The sequence below is a fragment of the Somniosus microcephalus genome, chromosome 9, assembly GCF_052327205.1.
Source record: "Somniosus microcephalus isolate GS21.2 chromosome 9, FLI_Smic_1.0, whole genome shotgun sequence".
In the NCBI taxonomy this organism is placed as follows: domain Eukaryota; kingdom Metazoa; phylum Chordata; class Chondrichthyes; order Squaliformes; family Somniosidae; genus Somniosus; species Somniosus microcephalus.
The window spans coordinates 33514374-33526679 of record NC_140995.1 but is presented as its reverse complement, the minus strand read 5'-3'; the positions used below and the strand labels follow the sequence as shown (position 1 = coordinate 33526679).

The window sequence follows — 12306 nt, the reverse complement described above, 5'->3', positions numbered from 1 at the left end:
TGCCCTGCTATATGCCTCAGAGACATGGACCATGTACAGCAAGCACCTCAAAGCACTGGAGGGGTACCACCAACGCTGCCTCCGCAAGATCCTGCAAATCCATTGGCAGGATAGGCGCACCGTCAGTGTTCTTGCTCAGGCCAATATCCCCAGCATCGAAGCTCTGACCACGCTCAATCAGCTCCGATGGACGGGTCACATTGTCCGCATGCCCGATACGAGACTCCCAAAAACAGCGCTCTACTTGGAGCTCCAACACGGCAAGAGAGCCCCAGGTGGGCAGAGGAAACGCTTCAAGGACACCCTCAAAGCCTCCTTGAAAAAGTGTAACATCCCCACCGACACCTGGGAATCCCTGGCCCAAGACCGCACAAAGTGGAGGAGAAGCATCCGGGAAGGCACCGAACACCTCGAGTCTCTTCGCCGAGAGCAAGCAGAAGCCAAGCGCAGGCAGCACACGTCAACCCAAGCACCCCACCCGCCCGCCCGCCCCTTCAACCACCGTCTGCCCCACCTGTGACAGAGACTGTAGGTCCCACATTGGACTCATCAGTCACCTGCGAACTCATTTTTAATGTGGAAGCAAGTCATCCTCGGTTCCGAGGGACTGCCAAAGAAGAAGAATATACTAAATTGCAAGTAGTACAAGTAAATTGCTGTTTCACCTGGAAGGGGTGTTTGGGGCCCTGGACAGTGGGAAGCAGGGAGGTACAAGTGCATCTCCTGCGCTTGCACGGGAAGGTGCCGGGTGAAGGGGAAGGGGTGTTGGGGAGTGGACCAGGTGTCGGAGGCAGCGGTCCCTTCGGAATGCTGAAAGGGGAGGTATGGGGAAGATGTGTTTGGTGGTGGGATCAGGCTGGAGGTGGCGGAAATGGCGGTGGATGATCCGTGAATGTGAAGGCTGGTGGGGTGAAATGTGAGGACAAGGGGAACCCTATCGTGGTTCCGAGAGGGAGGGGCAGGAGTGAGGGCAGAAGTGCGGGATACAGAACGGACACGCCAAGAGCCGTGTCAACCACAGTAGAGGGGAATCCTCGGTTGAGGAAAAAGGAAGACATGTCGGAAGCACTGGTGTGGAAGGTGGCATCATCAGAGCAGATGCAGCGGAGATGGAGAAACTGGGAGAATGGAATAGAGTCCTTACAGGAAGTGGGGTGGGAGGAAGTGTAGTCCAGGTAGCTGTGGGAGTCAGTGGGCTTGTAGTGAATGTTTGTCAATTGCCTACCCCCGGAGATGGAGAAGAGTACGTCAAAGTCACTGAAGCAAAAATGACAACTTCACAAAGTCATTGAGTGAGGCGACTGCTGCCAGCCGAGGAATGGCTGGGGAGGGAGCAGGCTCCGGGAAGGTTTGTTTTTTTTGGGGGGGGGGGGGGGGGGGGGAGAAATGGGACAGAAGGAAAAGGTGGGGGGGGGGCAGAAGGAAAAGAGGTGGGGGGGGGGGGGGGGGGGGGAGGGAAGTGCAGGCCAGGCAGGGGGAGGCAGGGAAGGAAAGACCGGGGGTGAAGGCCAAGTTTTTTTTTTGGGGGGGGGGGGGGGGTTGGGAAGAAACATCAAGCTTCCGGTTCCAGCTTAATGCGCAGTACGCCTCTGCGCAACTTCCGGTTGTTGGCAGCAGTCACTCCTTTTTACATTTTTCCCCACAGCAAGTGAAAGAAACAAAATAACAGAAAATGCTGGAAAAACTCAGCAGGCCAGGCAGCATCCGTGGAGAGAGAAACAGAGTCAACATTTCAGGTCGATGACTGTGTCAGAACTGGAAAAAAGCAGGAAATGGAAAGCAGGTTTAGGGGCTGGGAAAAGGGGGAGGGGATGAAAGAACAAAAAGGTCAGGTCAGTGATAGGATAGAAAGCAGGAGAGATTAAGAGACATTAGAAGATATTCAAGGCGAGACGAGATGGTAATGGGACAGGTTAAGGAACAAAGGATGGCTCTAGATGGGGTGTGAATTGTGCTGGCAGAATGAAGGACAGCTGCCATGTGGGAGGGAAGAAGAGAGGGGGGCCAAATAAAAATTGTGGATAAAAAAAAAAATATATATATTTAATATGTGATAGGGGCCAAGGTTATGATCTGAAATTGTTGAACTTTATGTTGAGTCCAGAGAGCTGTAAAGTGCCTAATCGAAAGATGAGGTGCTGTTCCTCGAGCTTACGCTGAGCTTCCGTGGAACAATGCAAGAGGCCGAGGATGGTGAGGACCGAGTGAGAATGGAGCGGAGAATTAAAGTGACAGGCCACCAGGAGCTCGGGGTCCCCCTTACGGACTGAATGGAGGTGTTCCGCAAAGCAGTCACCCAATCTGCGTTTGGTCTCCCCAATGTAGAGGAGACCACATCGTGAGCAGCGAATACAGTATACTAAATTGCAAGTACAACAAGTAAATCGCTGTTTCACCTGGAAGGGGTGTTTGGGACCCTGGACAGTGGGAAGTGGGGAGGCATAAGGGCAGGTGTTACATCTCCTGCGCTTGCACGGGAAGGTGCCGGGCGAAGGAGAAGGGGTGCTGGGGGTGGTTGAGGAGTGGACTAGGGTGTCGCGGAGGGAACGGTCCCTATGGAATGCTGAAAGGGGAGGAAGTGAAAGAAATAATTCAGTAACTGGTCGTCAATGAGAGATTCAACTCCAGGCTGTAGTTTGAGCACAGTTGCAGATTGGGTGCCACCAGTGCTTTTTGACAGTCACTTACTTCCTATCCAAGACATTAATTTTAAAATAGTTTACAGAGCTGTCACAGTGACAGAGGAACTCTACTTCCCCTGTATTTTCTTGACTCTCAAACCTCCTCCCCCAACACCTCTGCTGACTCTCATACTATTGCGCCAGCCCCTTGTGCACTGCAGGTAGGAATCTGCAAAACTAGTGCAAGAATTCCCGCCCACAATATGCAGCAGCAGTTGTTCCCTGTTGTGTCTCCTTGTGTTCTTATGACTATGTAATACAGACACTTAACTCATTTAGTTTACAACTTTCACTGTTTTATTCTTGTTTTTATGATGTTGCTGCCGCATGGTGCGGAGTGATACAAGATGTCCGACCTTGCACTGCCTTTTACAGTGTGCCACATAGCAATATAAATACACTAACCAAAGTAGTTCCATATAACGATGTAACACGTAGTTCCATTTAACGATGTAATAATAACGATGTAACATCCCTCTCTCTCAAAAAAACTAAAACATGAAATTTAATTTAATTTAAAAATTATACCTAAACTATGATCAAATACAAAGAATCGTGAGTTTTCTTTTCTTATTCGCGATATCACTCAGGTGGTTGGATATTGTCCCTCCATCTTGTGGATTTGGTGGTGACCACGCCTCTCTGCGGTGTTTTGCTGTGTTCCGCTCCTCTTGTTGTTGCTGTCACACTTGGAGTTGGAGTGTGCTTGCTCGTGGTTGTTTCATTTGTGACGCTTGTTTCTGGCATTGTACTGCTTGTGGTAGCTGGTGTTGTCAATGTTGCTGATGTTGTCTGCTGCTTAACCAGTTCAGGTGAAGGTCTGATGTGGAGTCTGTTCCGTCTGTATTGGTTACCAGGTTCGGTCTCTACGAAGTAGGATCTTGGAGTATCAGCTTTTCCAATGACCTTGGCTGGATTCCAGGTTTTCAACACCGGGTCTTGCACATGCACTGACTGCCCATTCAGCAATTCTGGTATCATCTTTGCATGTTTGTCGTAATGTTTGCTCCCTACGACTTCTGCTTCTGCCAGCTTCTGTCTGAAGTCCTCCTGGTCCTGGGGAGGATGTATTTTTGCTGGTAGGGTAGTCTTAAACTTCCTCCCATTCAGCAATTCCGCAGGTGATTTCATGTCTGCTTTCAGTGGTGTTGATCTGAGTGATAGGAGGGCAAGGTCTTGGTCTTCCCCCATCTCACTGCTTTTGATGAGAGTTCTCTTGACAGTCTGGATCTGTCTTTCGATGAACCAGTGTCCCCTTGGGAAATGTGAGGATGAGGTGAATTCACTCGATGTGAACTGGGTTCCATCGTCACAGATTACCTTTTCTGGGATTTCTTGTGCAGCAAACAAGCTCTTTGCAATTCTGGCGGTAGTTGTGGCTCTCAGATCTTTCATCCTTCTCACAAAAGGAAACTTGGAATAGTAATCTGTCACTATGAGATACCATTCTTGATTGCACATGAAGAGATCTGCCCCAACAGTGTGCCATGGTCTTGACGGTATTTCACTAGGTATCATCTCCTCTTTCTGTTGTGCATTTCTGTATTTCTGGCATATACCACATGCAGAGACCATCTGCTCGATATTTTTATACATGCCTATCCAGTATACAGCTGATCTGGCTCTCAGCTTGCATTTCTCCATTCCCATGTGGCCTTCGTGTATTAGATGGAGAAGTTCTGTCTGCATTGTCTTTGGCACAATGATCCTCGATCCAGCAAGGAGAATACCATCTTCTATTGCGATGTCGTCTCTAATCGTCCAGTATTGACGAATTGTCGCCTGTACCTGCTGGATTCTCTCCGGCCACCCCTGTATCACTTGTTGTGTGAGTAGTTGCAATTCCTCATCTTTGCTAGTCTCATCTCTGATTTGACTGAGCTTTGTAGGGGTAACACTCACTAGGTCGTGGATGTTTACTGTTAGACCCTCCACATGGTAACAATCGAGACAACGCATTTGCTTGCACCATTTCCTTTCCTGGCTTATATTTAAGCATGAAGTCATAGCTTTGGAGCCTTAGAAGTAGTCTTTGCAGTCTTGTAGGTGCTTTGCACAGATTCTTCTTGTAGATCTGTTCTAGTGGACGATGGTCACTCTCTATTGTAAACTGCCTTCCATACATGTATGTATGGAATTTCTCACATCCATACACTACTGCTAATAGTTCTCTTTCTATGTTGGCGTATCTCGTCTCGGCTGACGTCAAGGCCTTTGATGCGAAAGCTATTGGCTTTCCTTCCTGCACAAGAGCTGCCCCTCGTCCTCTGGTAGAAGCGTCTACTTGTAGAGTGACTGGTTTTCTTCTGTCATAATATGACAGACTTGTTTCTTTGCACAACAATTCTTTAAGTTGTTTGAAATTCCTTTCATATGATTCAGACCACTGGTATTCGGCGTCTTCTTTCATTAGCTCTCAGATTTGTTGTATGTTCCGACATGTTCTGTGATGTTTGGGATGAAAGAACTCATGTATTGGACCAAGCCGAGGTAGCTCCTCAGCTCTATCTTTGGGTGGTTTCATTTCAGCAATCGCCGCAATCTTCTCAGGACTTGGCTTGACTCCCTCTGGTATGTAAATCATACTGAAGAATTGGCATTCCTTGACTTTAACTATGCACTTATCGGCATTTAACTTGATGCCAGCCTTCCTGGGATGCTCCATGGCCTCATGTAGGTGCATATCATGGTCTCTTTCATCTGCTCCATAGATCTGAATATCATCAGCTATTCCTATAGCTCCTCCACATGTCTTGTCTACTTTCTGTTGAAAGATATCTTGACTGACCTTTAACCCAAATGGTAGCCGTAGGAATTTGTAATGCCCAAATAGTGTGTTGAATGTTGTCAGTGATATGATTCCTCATCCAACTTCACGTTCCAATATCCATTTCTGGCATCTAGTTTTGAGAAAACCTTGGCTCCTGCCAGTGATGGCGTAATCTCCTCTAGCATTGGGGTGGGATAGTGGTCCCTCTTTATTGCCTGGTTTAGATCTTTGGGGTCCAAACATATTCTGAGATGCCCGTTTAGCTTTTCTCATACCACAATTGAGTTTACCCAGTCTGTGGGTTCAGTGACCTTAACGATCACTCCCTTTTCTTCCATCTCCTTTAGCTCTCTTTCAAGCTTTGTCTTCAGCTCGATGGGTACTTTTCGTGGAGCATGGATAACGGGCTTTACCTCTGGATCGATGGTGATGTGGTATTGGAAATCTCCGAAACATCCCACTGTGTCATCGAAACATTCCGGATACATGTCTATCAAGTCTTTTTTACTCTGATTTGTGGGCGATTCTCCAGCGGGGTGTTGCTGTCTATCCTCAGTGATGTTTCCGTCAGCTCGTGATTCACTGAGATCAATCTCAACTTCTCGCAGCTGTTTAATCCCAGGATCGCTGGCCCCTCAGTGTCGATGACATAGAACATGCAGTTGATGTTCTTTCTTTTATGTGTCTCTTTGACAAAGGTTATTCCGAGTTGTTTAATCTCACTTCCCCCGTATGTTGTCAGCGTGACATTACTTGCCTTTAAACAACCCTTTTTCGGGTAGCCATCTTCTCTCAAGTTTTCGGGAAAGATCTGCTGGTACAGTCTCAATGGGAGAATGTTGCTCTGAGCCCGTGTCCAGCTTCAACTTGAAGTTGATGGTTGTGGGCTGACCTTTGACCCTCTTTTCGATTTGGATGATGGTGTGCAATTCTCTCTTCGGAGTGTTTTCCGCTCTGGACATCTCGTGAAGCTGTACCTTTATGGTTTTGATGTTTAGTGTATTGTCATGACCATAATCATCATCATCCTGTTCATCCATGGCATGGATATTATGTTTCTTTCTCTGGTTCTGCTGTCCGCCTTTGTTTTTGATGTATGTTCCTTCTTTCTTTGTTCTACATCTCTTTTCCCAGTGGTTTAGTTTGCCACATGCATTGCAGCTTGTTCCATATGCTGAACATTTCCTCCTGTCTGTATAATCGTGTGGTCTTCCACAGTTTCTGCACGTTTCTCCCGTTGTCATGTGCATGTCTTTGTGTGTTGTACTTTTCTCTCACTGTATCCACTCTGTTGTCTGTCTCAGAAGTGGTCCGCATATCAGCCGTTTGAGAAATCAGCGTTCTCATTTGCTGCTTCATGGCTTCATGAGCTCTTGCAGTATCTATAGCCTCTGTTATTTCAAGCTTTTCTTTCCCTATCAGGGCTTTTTGTACCTCTGCATGCGCTGACCCTCATATCAGCTGGTCCACAAGCCTTTCCTCCATTTCCTTAAATGCACACTTGCTGGCTTCATTTCTCAGCCTGGTCAGGAAATTGTCAGCTGTTTCACCGGATTCCTGTCTTAGACTCTGAAATTTGCATCTGTGTATACGGTGATTGGATTTAGGCTCTAGATGGTTGCTGAATTTCTCAGATTGTCGCAGGGTTTTCCTTTTCCTCTTCAGTCAAACTCCAGCTATTATACAAATCTAGACCTTTTTCTCCTGTCCACAACAGAATATAACTAACTTTTTCTTCGTTGGCAGTACCCTTCAGGAAGCTTTTGAATGTAAGGTCACATTTCTGTTTGAACTTGCGGAATGCCTCTACTATATCGTCTGCTTCCCAGTTCATGAGGGGTTGCATTTGCGCAGTCAGTGCAGCGGCAGCCACCATCTTAGTTGCCTGTACGATTCACGTTCAATCACCACAGACACCGGCACTCACGATCAGCTCATATATTCACTTTTCGTCTTATTCGTAGTTCGTATGGCACAAGTTGTACTCACTTATACCGCTGCCACCATGTTGTGTCTCCTTGTGTTCTTATTACTATGTAATACAGACACATTTAACTCATTTAGTTTACGACTTTCACTCTGTTGTATTCTTGCTTTTATGATGTTGCTGCCGCATGGTGCGGAGTGATACAAGATGTCCGACCTTGCACTGCCTTTTACAGTGTGCCACATAGCAATATAAATACACTAACCAAAGTAGTTCCATATAACGATGTAACAAGTAGTTCCATTTAACGATGTAATAATATAACGATGTAACATTCCCCCAGAGCAGCAATAGCAGGCCGGAGCTGTGGCTGGTGCGGAGTTTCAACTGTGACCATAAACAAGCAGACCCCGCGTTCGCTAGCAATGCATGCATGTGTTTTTACCACATGCAATTAACGCTCAGCGGGTTCAGTGGCCACCATATGTAAAAAACAGTATTTGAGGAGCTATTTGATTTAAACCTTATTCAGCTGTGTGCGCAGCAGAAGCTACTGAAAACAGGACAAGTTAAGAGTTTCTGGTTTGACACAAGGTTGTTATGCTATGCTGCCTGCTAACTGTACTTTAAAAAAATATTTGCCCTCGGGATAGGGATGCTGGCATGGTTACATTTATTGTCTATCTTTAGCTGGTACTAGTTGGCCCAGAAATTGGTGTCGGGGGCTTCCCGCGGGTGCAAGCCCTCGACCTACACTTACATAGCACGCCGACAGTTGAAGCCTGGCCCTGCGTGGATTTTCTGTCAGTGGCCCGGTTCAGCTCCCGGCGCGCTGTGCTTGCACGATCCAGCGGCGTAGTTAGTTCGATGAGCCGGCTGGGATCACGTGAGCACTGGGCAACCAATCGGAGGTTGCAAAAGTTCATTCAGGAGTTTGATAGTAAGAACCGTCAAACTCATGAAAACTCTGGGTGCCCAAAACAGTACTTAAACTTAAAATAAAAGTTTTTAAAAAAATCCCACTAATTAAATGAACTATTAATAACTGTAAAAAACGAATTTAAACAATTATTCAAATTTTTGAAAAAAATAATTTAACAAATCGGGTCTAAAAATACACTTACCTTACTGTAAAGTCTTTAAAAATAATAACCTTGTGGAAAAAAAATTCTAACTTTAATTGATAGACCACTTACCTTTTAAAACTAAGTACTTACGTCTGCTTTTTTCTCGCGTAAAAACTGGAGGCCTTATCGCACAGGCAACCCTGTAAAAAAGGAATTTCAGCGCGCACGCGCAGACTCCTGCGCGCACGCGTTCCACCTCTGAACCCCTTGGTTCAGAGGAAAGGAAATGCCGGTTTTCCGCGCATGCGCTGTGCATGCTGAAAACCGGCACTTCCATCGGGCCCACGCGTGAGTACACGGTGCTTACTCACGCGTTGGGACCCGAATTACTGGGCCATCGTTTTTACAACGGTTTGGTTCGCTTGGCTATTTCAGAGAGTATTAAGACTCGCGCTGGGGTGGTGTACAGCAGACCGGTTAGGGGATGCAAATTCACTTCCTTGACGATCAGTAAACCAGTTGAGTGTTTAAGGTCAATGGCTATAGTTTTCTGGTGCCAGACCACATATTACCATATTTATTGAATTCAATTTCATAATTTGTCCTGGTGACACCGAGCCACAAGGAGATATTAGGGCAGATGACCGAAAGCTTTGTCAGAAAGCTAAGTTTTAAGGATTGTCTTAAAGGAGGAGAGGGAGGTAGAGATGCAGAGAGGTTTAGGGAGTGAATTCCAAAGCTTAGGGCCGCAACAATTGAAGGCATGGCCACCAATGGCGGGCAAAGGAAGTTCCGGATGCACGAGAGGTCAGAATTGGAGGAACGCAGAGTACTCGGAGTAGGAGGTTACAGAAATAGGGAGAGGCGAGGCCATGGAGAGATTTGAACACCAGTCTAAGAATTTTAAAATCGAGCCGTTTGGGTACTGGGAGCCAATGTAGGAGGAGGCTGGAGGAGGGGGGTGGTGGGAGGGGGAGGGGTGTGTGGGGAGGGCGAAGGGTGGTGGTGGGGTGGGGTTGTATTAGTGTGTGTATTAATTAAAGTTCAGATGTTTCTATATTTCCTGGTCGTTGAACCTGCATGGAGGTGAAGGATAGGGAGTACCCTAAGAACCTAACAAAAAATATCCCTGAACAGGAGTTCCAAGGTGAGCAGAGGACGAGGATACAATTCCGAGACCCATTGTTATATGTTGCTGTGACAAAGCCAATCAACTAAAATGTCTCAGCTGACTAGGAGATGAAACTAATAGAAATGATGGCACTACATCCTATACTGTTTTGGTGCTTTTAAATTCTAAATATGTTCCTCAGGTTCAATGTCACCGACCACTCCTGTAAGTCAGTCTGCACACCTCAACCTTTTTTGCCCGATATCTAGGTAAATGTAATGAGCCCAAGAGTTGAATAAAAAAATCTTCATCACAGTATTTTGGCTTACTGCATATACTATGTTCCCTCACATGATTTGCTCGACTTTGAAAGGTGGAAGAATAAACACCATCATGGCTTCAACTGCAAATTATAAGTCAGATTTATTGAACAGTGTTGAACACAAACAGTAGGTTTACAATAATTATAGACTTTACTATTCTCCTCAGAATAACATGAACAGCAAAGATGCTTCTGCTCTAACATAGCACAAAACTTGAAGCATGGTCGCTTGCATCCTGCGTAACTATTCGCTGTCACCGAGTCTCTGGCCTGCTCTGCTGCGGTTAGTTTCAGAATGGTTGTTGGCCTTTGGCCGGCTAACCAAATATAAATCCACAGCCAACTTCTAGCTAAAGAGCTAACCATCAAATAGACTGCAAAGAATCACAGACTGCCTCCCTCAGAGCTGATTCAAGTCTTCCCAAGATTCCCAGGTTAAAGGCACTCAAAATGAAATTTCCCCACACAAATACAGTTCCTCTGGTGCAAAGATATTAAAATGTATAGACTTTAGAAATATAACCAAAACTGCCTATTCACCTTGGTACATCTATGTAAACAGTATAATTATACCTCCGTCAAGTGGGTTTTGCAGCTGAAACTCCAGTGTGGGATGATATACCTAGCAACATCACCATGAAGGAAAACAGAGGTTCTATTATTCCATCGTGGATAGTCAATGGAAATCAGCAATCTACAGTAATGCTGGCAGCTATGGCGGATGTCATGAAGCTCCTACCATTTTTGATACTGAAATGGAAGACACTACTCGAGGATGAAATTCCATCTGGTGTGCATGTACAATTCGAGTATAAGAATTTAATGCAGCATCAGTCAAGAATGGACGTGTGCAATGAATGATCAGGTGCCTTGCTCGTAAACGTGCTCCAATGGAAGTTTTCCACGATCATTTAACGTTAATAATTAAGCAGCTTGTTCATCAATGCAATACTTATTTGGCCAAAGTAGCAGGAAGGATGGCCAGCCAACTGCAAGCCACACACGTGGTCATAAACAAACCACAGATGGTTTGCAAATGATCACCACAACTGGCTTTACAGGGGTAAACTGATGCCAGCAGGCTATCTGCAAAAACCTAGACTGCTTCTGAAGCTGCAGTAGTGCTGTACAGTCATGCCAGATTCTATCCTTTCAAAAAATGCTGTGTCTCCAATGCGAACAGAAGGATTTTCTCGGTGATGGTGATGAGGAGAATCTGTCTAGCACCTCAAAATCAAACTCCTGTGATGAATGAGAGCTTAGCTGGACAGTTTATTTCTCGTAAGAACCCCTCGACTGGAGGATCTGGGTACAAGTAGCCACAAACGTTGTACACAGGTACCAGTACTAGATTTTGTTTTTTAACAACCACCATCATGGAACACTGTTCATTGCATGTCTTCAGTGGCTGTGCTTAAAACTGTAGGTGTTTAGGTGAGAGGGAAATGCCCTACAGTCATATCCAAATGGTATAATGCAATACCATATCCAAATAATGCAAGCACATGAAAACTGAATTAGATTTCATACACTACAAACATCCGGAGGGTAACAAAAATCTACAGGACAAAATAATTTTCAGCTTTTATTCTGAATGTGATTTGAATCATCATGTGTACATAAATCAACTTGTAACATGTTTGAGAAACTTTAAATCATTTCAATCTCACACTTTGATTTGTCTTTACATTCATACCACACTTACTCCAGAACTTTGCAAATGATCGGTTATCTCCCAGAAAATAAGTGTGTGCAAGATGCACTTCTTGGTCAAAATAGTATAGAAAAATAAATAATAGTAAATAAATGTTCCATCTTCTGAACAATATATTTATATACCATCATACATGGCTCAAGCAGCTGCTAGCAAGTATATTTATCGTGGACCCAGCCTGTTCTTAAAGGCCCTTAAAGATTTTGCCATCATTGGTGCAACTTCTGAAAAAAAACATTTTCTTTAAGAAAACCATGCCTAGCTCCAAAGAGCTCTTAACATCCACATTGCACATTTAAAAAAGACTAATCCATTACGAAAGTGCTAAATTGTCAACAGTCAAAAAAACCAAATACAATCTCCAAATATGTAATTCCACAGTTAAATGTAGATTGTGAAGAGAGAAAATTCATCTTTCGAGGTAACACACCTCCAAGATTTGGAACGAAAACCATTCCAACATTCTCAGTCACAAATTTCCACAACCGAGTATGTAATAAAAACGGAGCAGGATGCTGCAATCATTCCCATTTCCAACCCATAACTATCACAGCAAGAGTTACTAGGTCACCATTTATCTATATATATAATCCCCCTATTGAATGCACTAATTTACTATCTAATTAAAATAATTTGAAACAAAGCCTGAATTTTACTTTCACCTGTGCACCAATTTTCTCCTTTACCCACCCTCCTTGGGTCTCTGCTCCATCT

The 12306-nt window shown here is 45.0% G+C and overlaps 1 protein-coding gene and 1 long non-coding RNA gene across 6 annotated transcripts in view; one reads left to right on the top strand and one right to left on the bottom strand.

The window, feature by feature from the left end:
* The window catches only part of eloal (elongin A, like), a 124948-nt gene that overhangs the window by 27325 nt on the left and 85317 nt on the right, over window positions 1–12306 (bottom strand). For 4 of the 5 annotated variants that reach the window (XM_085996484.1, XM_085996480.1, XM_085996482.1 and 1 more), the window contains one exon: window positions 11451–11816. The exons of the other annotated variant lie outside the window; for it this stretch is intronic. In XM_085996484.1, the coding sequence (XP_085852610.1) occupies window positions 11755–11816 (62 nt within the window). In that variant the 3' untranslated portion in view covers window positions 11451–11754. Of the gene's footprint in view, window positions 1–11450; window positions 11817–12306 lie in introns of those variants that run through there. 5 annotated transcript variants of the gene reach the window in all.
* Window positions 9619–12306, top strand: part of LOC147112330 (uncharacterized) — a 57169-nt gene continuing 54481 nt past the window's right edge. The window contains exon 1 of the long non-coding RNA XR_015079481.1: window positions 9619–11216. This is a non-coding gene — a long non-coding RNA (uncharacterized LOC147112330). The remainder of the gene's footprint in view (window positions 11217–12306) is intronic.